Source organism: Coptis chinensis, chromosome 3, assembly GCF_015680905.1.
Source record: "Coptis chinensis isolate HL-2020 chromosome 3, ASM1568090v1, whole genome shotgun sequence".
Taxonomy (NCBI): domain Eukaryota; kingdom Viridiplantae; phylum Streptophyta; class Magnoliopsida; order Ranunculales; family Ranunculaceae; genus Coptis; species Coptis chinensis.
The window spans coordinates 98,767,607-98,780,293 of NC_141458.1; the positions used below are offsets into that span (position 1 = coordinate 98,767,607).

Genomic DNA, 12,687 nt, shown 5'->3' on the forward strand with positions numbered 1-12,687 from the left:
CAGTTGCATGAGGTTGAATTTCCGTTTGAGATTTGATTGGTGAAAGAAACAACAGTCTAGGACTTGGTTAACATCTAGAATGATTTTGTTTTTTGACTCATCTAGTTTCTGTTTCTTCATTCCTTGTGTTGGTACCGGCCATTTGCCTCCCAAGAGAAGTTCAAGCTCTTTTGTGGGTAAGATGGGTGAAAATGAGGGATGTTGGGATAATGATGTGATAAAAGGTAAACTTTGTGTGGCTGTGTATTTGGGTGAGGGTGCAGCTTTGAAAATAAAATTTGCCTTGTCTTGCTCTATAGGTGGGGTGTCGTGGTCAATGTTAGAGGCAGTTAGGATTAGTGGGTTGAGGTCAGAGATAGGGTGTTGAGTATGGTTGGCTATTGTCCCGAGAGGAGTTGGTGAAGGGTTTTGGATGTTTGTTATGATTGGTTTTCCTTGGAGGTTTTTTGGCATGAGGCGGGGTTTATATTTCTTGACCACCAAGTGTTTTGAGGGGTTAGGTGAAGGTGGCAGACCTTTGAAATTAGGGGTTATGATATGTTGACTTATTTTGAAGAGTGGGTGAGTGCCCCACTTGTTAGAGTTTGGTAGGGTGTTACGAATAATGTACTGGGGAGTGTTGACATTTTCCTTCTGCATAGTGTTCTAGGTAGTTTTGGTATTTTCCTGATGCATAGGTGTAGTGTATCTAGGGTTTGGGATGATCAGAGGTTGGTGGCTGGCGGAGGTGATGTGGTGATGTTTGTTTGAATTGAAACGGAGGTTTGATGTGAGGAAGGGTTTTAAGCCAATAAAAGGATCAACTCTTTGATATCCTGGGGGTGGAATGTTTTCGATGCATTGTTTGTAGCTATGCCCGAGAATCCCACATCGAAAGCATACCAGCGGAAGATGTTCATAGGCATATTCGACCCATATACCTCCAAAAGTTGATGGTATAGCTGCATCTGCTGCTATAGGTTTGTTGACATCAATCTTTATTTTAACTTTCACCATGCTACATGGTTTCTCATCTTCTGCCTGCACATTTTGTGGAATGCTCACAAAAAGGACCTCTTCGCACTTTGGTACACTTCGTTGGTAGAGGATACTACGAACATATTGTTCATCATAATAGCAGTGAGGGAGATTGAGTAGATGAATCCATAAATAGCTTTTGGGAATGATCTATCAAGAGAGAAATCTTTCCATGATCTTAACTGTAAAGTAGTACGCGCCGGAGTCCAAGGCTGGTTTTCGATGATGAAATCCGTATCGGCCTGGTTATTGAAAACAAATTCAAAGAGACCTAGCCTCCAGGGTAAACCAGTGACTTAATTGGACGAATTGGATACCAAGCTGTGGTGAGATCAGCTTTGATTGTGTTGTACCCCATTTTATCAACCAGTATCTTACCCATTAGAGTGAAACTGTTATGCTTGTTAAATAGTGTTTCCATATGATTGTCCAGTGGAAGTATTTTTTTACTATCGGTTGGTAAAAGAACCTTATCATATTGGGTGGCAGTGTCCTCTCTCAATAGTTCCTTTCCCTTATCTGTGGAGGGTTTTGGCAAAGGGGGAGTTGGTTGATTAGTATTTTTCGTGGTAGAAGTCCCTAAAACTAGTTTAAGGGAAAGCTTTTTTGGGGTGGTGTTTGTGATATCCATTACGAATTCTTTTGATGGATTGTGGGAAGTTTGTGATGTTGATGTGGATGCTGGTGGGAGATCGGGTTTTATAGGAGTTTTTATGCTGGTATTGATGGTGGTGGTAATGATTAGTTGATATTGTGAGTTCTATATTTCAGATCGGAGTAGGTATAGATATTGCAGAAGTTATCGTGGGGAATCATCTTAGTCTGGATGAAGAGTCTAGTGACAAGTCTTGTGGCGATGATTTTTTCCGGAGAGAAGGGTTGATTTGTGGTGGAGTGGTTGGAGTGATTTTGGGGTATCAGTTAGGTGTCAAACGAACGGAGCTTTGCAAATTGCTTGGTTTGGAGGATGTTTAAAATTTTGGAGGAAGAAAGGTCAGATGTTTGATTTGTGAGAATACTTACAGGTTTAGTTGGGTTTGTCCACATGCTTTTTCCAGTATGGATCGTTCAGTAATTTGGAAGTGGGAGATATGTTATTGAAATCATGAAGAATCCATCACAAAACGCCTAGCCAGTTGAAAACACTTGTTGATACCCAATGTGGTGATGATCATGTCAAGACAAAGCACAACCTTTGGTTGAAAAGAAAACTTCTACTTCAAACACAACTAAGCAGTTGTTGTTTGTTTGTTTGTTTGTTTTTTTTTTTTGTTTTTTGGTTTTTTTGTTTTTGTTTTTGTTTTTATTTTTTTTTTTTTTTGTTTTTTTTTGTTTTTTTTTTTTTTTCCAGCATTCAGAGCCTCTTAAACTTAAGTTTTGAGCATTAAGAGTCTCTAAACTTGTTTTTTTGTTTTGTTTTTTTTAAAGTAGTTTAAGCATTTAGTGGTACTTTCAGCATTCAGCACCAAAGTTTTTCCTGAATGTTGAATTATAATATTTGAAACGAGGAAGTCATTTCTTGTCCTTTCTTAAGAACCCAATCTCAAGAACCCATCTACTTTCTTACCTTGAACTCTATAGCTTCAAAATAGGTTTTTCAAAATTTGATGTTGGCGTCAGGGGTTTTTTCATTTTTTGGGGTGAATGATATCCACTTTGTTAAAAATAGAATTACATATATATTTTCTAAAAGTAAACAAAATATGAAAATAATCCGTTAAAATATATTTGTGAAAACATATTTTAAATAAATTTAGTTATCATTTCTTTTCTTCGATAATCCATCTCCCCTCCTCAAATATAATATATATTTGGTTTTACAATAAATCAAATTAGTGTTTAAAATAGATAGCATGGGTAAAATTGTCCGAATGATTTATATTCAACCTTCAGAGCCAAGTTAATCTAACAGAAAACAAACATGTTTTTCAGCAATCAGCCTTTAGTATTCAGAGGATGGACCATTTAACATCCAGCATTCAGCATTCAGAGGCTCAGAAAAACAAACGAATCTTAAACTCCTCCATGGAAAGTAAGTAGTGTAAATCCTACAGTACTTACAAGTTATAGACTTATTATAGCTACTGTTGGTGTTGTGCTGTTTGATCCTTCCAATTACTTGGCTATGTAACATTGTAAGCGTCATATTAGGCCAAACCTGTAATAGTTGCCGTTCTGTGGCCCCTACCTAGTGAAACCAGAGCAGGTTATTAAGTACTATGTGTCGAGCCCAACCCACTACTGAAGCCCCTTCTAATGTTGGGCTCCTTTTTTTTTAACATATAATTGGGCTTCTAATGTGGACCCCTTACTAACCTGTGCTCAAGCCCACAAGTAATTGGTAACAGCCCAAATTAGTCCGACCTCAGACCCATATCATTTACATATCTTGTGGACGATTTTTTATATCTATCTATCTATAATGTCGGTGATGCTATAAGGTCGGTGCTGAAAATGATTGTTGTTTATTGGCATGTGTTTGAGATATCGAAAAGATGGAGATGATCCGAATCTGAACTTGGATATACGCCGGCTGTGTGATGATGACAGTAAGTTTGTGTATTTTATCAACAATGTTAATGTTATGCTACTCCATGAAAACTTTAATATTTCCAGTTTCTCTCTATCATGTTGTTGGAGTATAAGCGAAGTAGATTGAATTGAACGATGGATTAATGCTGCCAATTCCATTTTGAGTACTGGTTAAGTTATTACATTTAATTGCCTGATTCTCTTTTTACTTTGGCAATTACATCTGCTACTTTAAGCTCCCAAGACATTGGAACTGGATTCATGCGGAAGGTAAATTGCTCTTAAGTTGTCCATTCCTGGAGAATTTGATCATTAAAAATTTAAGTCTCTAGATATCAGTGCTTCCACTACAAAACTTAGTGCTAGAAAATCGTTTTTTTGCTGGAAGGAATCACAAATGTGTGATTAAGATATGTACTCATTATCTTAGATCAGTCGGCAGTAAACGCGACAAGTACAAAGATTATTCTCTGGGTGATCTTTCTTCTCTAGTTACTGCTGAAGTTAGATTGAAGGTCCTTCGGAAAGAGGCTGCTAAAGTTTTGATCAAAACATGCCTTCTCTTCTCCTTCGGTTTTTTCTTATTACAAATACTATACTATAGCATTGAGAGGATAATTCTTGAAGGGAAGTAGCTGTTTTTGAATTTAGGTTTGTTTTAATGTTAAAGTTGCAACTGCAGTCCAAATCGCCTGAACTAATTTAAATCATGAACCCATATAAGCTGCGGGTGACTTCAAGTGGTGAATAGTTTATGCTATTTTATCATCTCTTTCAATAGGTTGGATTCTTGTGAGTATCCATTCGAACAGTTGATTTCGACACCATTTTCCATCACCCATACCATTGTGTTGGAAGTGGATGCTGAGACAATTGATTATTCCGTCTTAAATCTGTTTGGCGATATTGGTATTCTTTGTCTTTACCCCAGAAGACTTCGAGATTAGTCATTGGACATTTTGGCTCTCCTAGTTCATCTGTAAAGATTTTCAGGTTTCACTGGAGCTAGAACAGGGATGCTAATGAACATTTGTAAGAATGCTTTTAGTAGGTGTAGGTACTTTTACCTCCAAAACCCTTCCCAGAATGATGCAAATAGAGCTAAAACTCCGCATTTACGTGGCAGCAGAGTTTTCTTTGTATTTGAATCATTATTGGTGGGTCTATAGTTGTAGATACACTTCCATCTACATAAAACATGCCCTGATTTAGTCCAAACTAACCTGGAAATGTCCAGGTAAACAAGCACAGCCTTTGTCACACATATACGTATACTTCCTTGCTCTTGCATGATTCCAATCTTGCAGATTAATTTGGCAATAGGAACATATGCATAATACGCCACCATGAAGACACTTCATGACTTGAGCACAATTCAATCCCACTATAGTAGACGTCGTCAGTCTATCACTAATACCATAGTTTATACACATTGGGATGTTATCAACTTACTACTCCATCTTAATATTGCGCTCTAGCCGTGTATCACATTGTAGTTTATACTATCTAGTTCATCTGTGAATTGCTTGGACAAACTTTTATTTTTGTGAATCACACTAAATTCATTATGTTATAGTTGGACACACTCATTGGAATTATGATAGACAGAAATACATTTTTGAGTTAGTATCTGGTAATTGGAAAAAGATAGGTGGACATAGTATTATTTGAATTTGGAAAGAAAACATACAGATAGGAATCTAACCCTGCACAATATCGCATGGATATATTGAAGGAGAATATGATCCCCTCACCACAAAGTATATCGGTAATAAACAACTCTTTTGAGTTGTCATAAATTTGCTAAATACTCTGAAGAAGTTCAGTTAGTTTCTTTTTGCACAAGTCACAACAAGCTTGGGAATATTCTAAATGAGTTGATTTTCTGTAAGGGTCATCTAGATATTTTCTTATTGTTTCACGGGAAAATGAGAATTCAATATTAAAGTAGCCCGAGACGAGCTTCTTCTACAAGAACGAACAGAAACACAACTATTGGTTAACACGCGAGTCAACCATCCCATGTCTAGAGACACTAGTTGAGCTGAATAGCAACAAAAGAAAAGAGAAAAATTGTACAGCACATAGTATTTTTTCTTTTCATCTCTGATATATGATATTCAGACATTCAGGCATTCAACTTTTTTTCTTACTGTACTATCCCATTAATCCTTTCTTTGGGAGTATCAAATATCTCCTATTTCTGTATTTGCTTATGTATTTCTTGTATTATTAGAAAATAATACATCAAATCATAACTAGAATGCAAATCTTATGACTGAAAATTATTACAATACTTATCTTCAAGCTGAACTGTTCTTTCTATGTTTGTTTTGAACTTTTGATCTATCTTTTCTCTGACTGGAAAGACATTTGTAGCGCTCACAGTTTTTGAACAAGTCCCCCCTCCACTTCAAAAGTTAAGGACAGTGACGATTAGCATGGATTGTCGAGTTCTGTGTTTTGGAGCAACAACAGACTTGATGAAAAGCTCCCCTTGCATAGAAACTCTTCACATTACTTTACTTGATGTTGCTACAGAGGTACCAACTATCCAGCTATCAATCTTATCTATCAGTTTTCGTAATTATTTGTTTTGTTGTCCACTATATTCTGAGATAACATATTCTAAGAGGTGATCATCACATACTTGATATCTTCTGTTACTTAATTCTTTGTTTTGAAGTACATTAACTAGCAGTATTCAGCCTATCATTACTCTTTTTGTTAGACTACAAAACGTGATCGGGAGCAGATTTGGAATGGCTGTTGTGCTTCCAGTGCACACTATCTCAACTAAAATCAGTTATGATTTTATACCTTGATGATTCTGAGTACGAAATGAAGTTTGTTGAAATCATAGCACAAAATGCTACAAATTTAAAAAGCTTTGCGTGGTGCACAACTTTTCTGCCATTAGTTACAGCAGTTCTCAAATTGCGAGTTGACTATAATAAAAAAACGAAGAGATTTATTTAAACCTCTTCTTTTTTTAAGGCAATATCAGACAACCGAGATAAGCTGGCAGCTTTTGAAAAGAAGCTATTATCCATATTTGGATAGTGACAATTGGAGATAAGCATGAGAAAATTTTGAAATCTTTCTCCTGAGGTAAAATTTATTCAGTGTTTGTATGTGTCTGTGTGCAATGTTTCCTGTCCAATTTTATGGATCTTGTATTACCTTCGGATTTGATTACATCCCTGGTACTTTGTGCTTTCAATCTAGAAAAATGTTCGTTGTTCTGTGCTTTATATGGTCAAAAGCCAAGTTTAGAATTGGAGTTAGTGGACGATGCTTGCCTTATTATACCAGTTACAGAGAAATGACTGACATTCACCAAGTTAGAACTGGAGTTAGTGGACGATGCTTGTCTTATTATACCAGTTACAGAGAAATGACTGACATTCACCATGTTTTCTTTGCAGGATGATTTACACTGTGTTGGATGGGGGTATCCGATGTAATCAGAAATTAAGATCCCATCCTTTTTTGTGGTTGTGTATGTTTTTTCCCTTTTAATTTGGCACGCGGGTATTGTCTGTAAAAAAAATTTAGACTTTGGAGTTCTGTTTTCTGGATGCAATTGTATGTGGTTTCTAACTTGGACATATTTGTAGAAATGCTGAAAAGTTAACTCCAGAGATTGGTTGCTAATCAAGTTTAGAGTGTTTTACTGTAGAAGAACGGTAGCATAGTGAAATGGTTCAGTGCGTTCTCAGTAATTATGTTGCACGAAATTCTTTTATTTGTCTTTACCAAGTTGTATGCTGCTAAACGCTTAAGATCTCATGTCCACGATCATCTATTAAACTCTTCCTTTCGACCACAAAAACATCTACTCTTTTCTAGAAATATTATCAGAAACGATGTGAAACTAAAGACTCTGACATCTTAACCTCGCCTATAGTTTCTTCTATCTGGCTTGCCTTCATCATTTGTTTGAAGAAGTCACCAAATTTCTCTTGCATTGACCTTATTTCCTCGTTTCTATGTTCGAAACTTCGAATTACATCGAAACATTACGTCATCTCAGCCGAGTTTGCTTCAATAGCCTACTTCACGGTTCACATGGACATATGGTTCCACAGCCACAGGCACACAACAACGATTTTAACAATCAATTTAAAGCTACCCAAGCTCAGAGTCATTCCTCGACAAGCACATAACGCCATCCTCATTTATTGACGCTTCTACCGCATTTCCTTCACTAAAACAACATTCTACACGATTTTTGCTCGCAGTTTCTACACCATTCTCCAAGTTGGTGCCTAGTTGCACTTAATGTAACTTAAAATACCTGAAGTATAGGTATTTTCTTTTCTTTTTCTTTTTCGGATGAACAACTTATTTTAGGATATCATGTAAGAAAAGGCTTTCGTCGTGAAGGTGTATTCTCTGCCATGATATCACAATGCAGTATACCATGTGTAAACTGTAACCAATTAGCAATCATCAAATCAAACCAAGTTGACAGAGTTACCTCATATCATCACTTATTATACTCAAAATCGTTCTCCCACTAAGGTGTTTCAATTCGAATCTATTGTTCTGAAGTACAATGTAGTGAATGTACGTAGGCGGGCGTTTGTTGTTTAGAATATTTTAATGCAGCTGTCCAAAGCAAGTGAAACCAATGATTTGACCATGAAGGCATAATGCCAAATATCCACTACAGACTTGAAGCATGATTTCTTAATTCTTATGATCTAGAGTCTAGACTGATTACTTTCTAAATTAGGACTGTAGTAGACGTAGACAAGCTGGGAAAGAACGGGAGCCAATAGCACCCTTGGTATATGAATATGATTAAACGAGGTGTTTAATCTGGCTGTATCACCAATCCACAATCCACATGTATAAACGAACAAATTAATAGGATCATAGAATCCAACTTTAGTTTTGCTATCTATATTCTAAAAGTTGAAAGTAGTCAAAATATTCAGGCTGGCGCACTAAGGGGTTGTCTAGGTTGCAGTAGACTGTATGCTGTCCCTCATTATTTCACTGATTCACAATTTGAACAAATAGAAGAGAATTTCAGACCATAGAGGCTTACACCTTTTTTTTTCTTTTTTTTTTGTGTACAACCTTTATAAGACCTTAAAATATTTGTTGTGCGCTTGAAAAATCTTTTACAGTGGGCGAAAATGTAATGGGGAAAACTAAATGTAGTTCCTTCTAGAAAAAACTGTACATGCTGTTCCCAGGCTTGACAAAAGAATGTCCGGGTAGCTTTAGATCAACTTGGGATTTCAGGACCATGCACTTTCTCCTTCAAATTTTGTAACTTAGTTTGGTCCAATAAGAAAACGTATTAATAATTGTGGAGATACACGGTACACCTGTGGTTCGTATTGAGAATTTGAGATACACGACTGCATGTATTGGCAATGCAAATCAATGTTATCCAATTATGAAGCCTGATTTAGAGTCGGGGTAGAAGTGCTGAGAAAGCATATTCTGATACGGACATGAGATGATGAGATATCACTTATCCGCCTAGTGGGAGCACACCAAAAGCTAATCGGATCAAGCTAGAAGCGCACCAAAACTCACAATTAGAGTCCTAAAATGGAAATATTTGTTCAAAATAAGTTTCCATATTCGTTTGGCACCAATTGAGAACAAAAATCGCATATTCTATCAAGTCTCAACTAATAGTGGAAATAAACTATGTGACACGTGCAAAATCTTTGTTCATTATTCTCTGGGCATATTCCCTAAGAACCTAGATCCTCATCGGACTTGGAAATCATGTGGTTTCAACTTAGTAGTACGTCTCTGAAACGTAATATTCCTTGGCATAAAAACACTAGCCGCCCATTCAACTTGTATTCGTTATAAATACCAACGAATTCGTGTAATGTGACATACTAGCTCCATTGCCTTACAAAAGTGTTGGCTTAACAAGTAATTATCAAAACACAATTTTTTGTCGACGTCAAGAAATTGTTTCTGGTAGTTGTTGCAACTTGCAATGGCTGGAATTGTAGTGGTTTTTGATTTCGATAAGACGATTATTGATTGCGATAGTGATAATTGGGTGGTGGATAATTTGGGTGCTACAGACTTGTTCAATGAACTTCTCCCTACCATGCCTTGGAACACTCTCATGGTTAGTTATTGTTGTCGTTTTTTTTCTTATTGTTTCGCTTCATTGTTGTTCTTTGTTAACCAGTTTTTTTTTATTATTAATGAGAGACTTCGTGTTTGTAATCTGTTCAGGATAAGATGATGAAGGAACTTCACTCACAGGGAATAACAGTTGAAGACATTGCTGAGGTTTTGAAAAGAGCTCCTCTGCATCCCAAGACCATCTTTGCCATTAAATCTGCACATGCCCTTGGGTATTTATCCTACACATTATCTTCCATACTATTGTTGTCTATGCAAACAATTTAAGATGACTAATGGGTACTTTATATCTTCTTCAGATGTGATTTGAGGATTTTGAGTGATGCAAATCTCTTCTTTATTGAGACAATCTTGAAACATCATGGCCTAATTGATTATTTCTCGGAAATCAACACAAACCCGAGCTACGTCGATGAAGAAGGAAGGCTTAGAATCTTCCCTTACCATGATTTTAGTACCTCTTCTCATGGTTGTCAACTCTGCCCTCCTAACATGTGCAAGGTAACTCGACTAAGAAACATCATTTTCCTGGCTGAATTACGAGAGAGTTGTACATTGCATGGTATTTAATATATTTGTGTAACCATAATTTATTTTACACTTGCAACAGAGTGTGGTGATAGAGAGAATTAAGACTTCGGCATTCGCAAAGCAACTCATTTATCTTGGAGATGGAAAGGGTGATTTCTGCCCAAGTACCAAGCTTAGAGATGGAGATTATGCAATGCCAAGAAAGAATTATCCAGTGTGGGACTTAATATGCAGTAATCCATCACTCATCAAGGCAAAAGTGCACGAGTGGAGCAGTTGGGATGAACAAGCAAGGATTCTTCTTCATATCGTTAACACGATCATCTTTGAACACAATAGCATTGGAGTTTCTTCACATATTTCGAGTGATTTCAAGTTTCAGGATGTTCCCATCGTGGCCCATGAGCTATTGCCTAAAGCTGTTTCAGTTCCTCATTAGAAGCTAACAAGTTGATTAATTGTAATGTGTCAATTTTTCACTAATCAAATACAAACATATTGGAAATAATGTAAGTTTTGTTGTTATTTTTGTGGTGAAACTTTACCCATATTCTTTGAAAGTGTATTCGCGGTTTGGATCTATCTGTTATCTTGACTACTCTGCTTCAACTACGCTGTCAGAATTTTGTCTTTATAAACGGGACAAAATCTATAACATCTACAGTACCCGGCTACCCGCAACTCAATTCCATTGCCAAGAATGCTGACGTTCGAATGTAGGCTCTAGCTGTACGTGTTAAACAGTTTAACCATATGTTCAATGGTTTAGTCGCAAAGATCGAGATGCTTCTTTTTTAGTCTGATTACCTATCACAAGACTATATTACCGACCACTGCTAACTCCATCAGCCATACTTATTCCTCAATCAACCTGTTCTGGTATTTGGAGCCAAAGACTAAAAAAGAAGCATAACTCAGCTGCAGCAGGAGCAGCAAAAATATATTAAGCTTTCCTTGCCGGGTTCAATCTGTTGGAATCTCTTGTGTATTTTTAAATACTAGTGTGTGTACAAAGTGGAGGAGATGAACAAATGGTGTTCTCTCCACTTTAGTGCATAGTAGATAGTCCCACATTGGTTATCCACCACATCGGGTAGGGTTCGGGCTTGGGCTTGGGCTTACTGTTGTGGGTAGTGGTTTGACCAATAGCCTAAACTTGTTTTGCCTTTTCTTGAAAGATTTTTCGGTGTTCTATTAGGAGTTGGTCTCTCTTTCCTCCTAACCTCTATAAATAGGACTGTGGAGTCCATAGAGAGAAGAGACTTGATCGAAACTCAACTCGGAGAAATAGAAAACTCAAACCAAATTTTCTTTATTCTCTTCTTCCCACCCGCCCGAGAGTTATATTGCTTTTCAGAGGGTAGTCCGTTCTAGTGCAAAGTAAAGTCGGTGTTCTAGTGCAAAGTAAAGTCAGTCAGTGTTAACCATTGAATCTGTGAGGAAGACGCCATCGTTGCCTTTCTCGCACCATTGGAAGGGGCTTAAATCTTTCCTTAAGGGCGACCTAATCCGCCTTGGTTATTATTTCTTGTTTCGTCCTTGTTTCTTCATTGCTATCTTGTTTCTTACGTCTACTTTTAGTTCTTTGTGTTTATACAACTATTTTAACAATCTTAAGGAAAGAGTTTTGTAGTAGAACAAAGGAGAGTGCTTTAATACGACAATCAAAAGATAAGTCTTTTACTTTGAGTTATTGTTTGTGTTATTGGGTTATGACTTTAGAAATTTTCTAATAATTTCGTTTTTGGTAGAGAAACCAATTAAAGATTGAATATTTATTGATCTTTTGTGGTTTATCAAACCCTATATGGTTGTAGACCTTTCTCCTACGTTTGTGGGAGTCAAATATGAGATTTCTATCAAGAAAAACGTCAAAGTTCGTCTTTTTAACAGTTGAGTCACTCGTTATGGAAACTGCTATAACTTTCAGTTCAGAGCTCGATTTTGCAATCCGCTTCTTGTGTTGGATAGCTGATTCAAAGAGCTTTCCAGTGGTATAAGGCTTGATACCCAATTCATCCTGAGCTGGTTTAGAATTACAGTTCTTTTGAACTGTTTTTCTAGAAGGAGGAAAATATGGTAATCCGGTTTTTCAATCGGTTAGGTATCGTATTCTTTCACTCTTTGCAATTCTTTTGGTTTAATTATATGGTGATATTCTTGCCTTGAGTTGCATGCTAGTTTTCTTAGGAGGAAAATCCCTAAGCTTAAACTTCTTTAATAACCTAGTCAACAAATTATACGTGTTTATCACTGAGGAATTAATTGGTTTGACTAGAAGTAGTTTGATATTAATTTTCTTTGTACATATGTAGATGTATGTAGATGGTCTAAGAGAGACCTTAAGATAGTTAATATCAACCACACTCAAATCTTGGATAGTAATTATAATGTATTCAATGCATAATTGCTTACCTTTATTGAGTGAACGTGTTATTAGACGATGGTTATAATTGTATTGTTGTGAAA

General features: G+C 36.6%; 1 protein-coding gene and 1 long non-coding RNA gene across 2 annotated transcripts; both read left to right on the top strand.

The window, feature by feature from the left end:
* Positions 1-3,399: 3,399 nt before the first annotated feature.
* LOC147512040 (uncharacterized) lies at positions 3,400-7,210 on the top strand. Its single transcript, XR_015219592.1, has 3 exons — positions 3,400-3,566; positions 5,929-6,092; positions 6,978-7,210. It is a non-coding gene; the product is annotated as an uncharacterized LOC147512040 (long non-coding RNA).
* A 2,041-nt stretch (positions 7,211-9,251) lies between these two features.
* On the top strand, positions 9,252-10,726 carry LOC147512041 (inorganic pyrophosphatase 2-like). Its single transcript, XM_086603625.1, has 4 exons — positions 9,252-9,667; positions 9,778-9,899; positions 9,987-10,188; positions 10,298-10,726. Exons 1-4 carry the CDS (start codon positions 9,530-9,532, stop codon positions 10,655-10,657), a joined length of 822 nt encoding a protein of 273 aa, XP_086459751.1. The 5' UTR covers positions 9,252-9,529; the 3' UTR covers positions 10,658-10,726.
* The last annotated feature ends 1,961 nt before the right edge of the window (positions 10,727-12,687 follow it).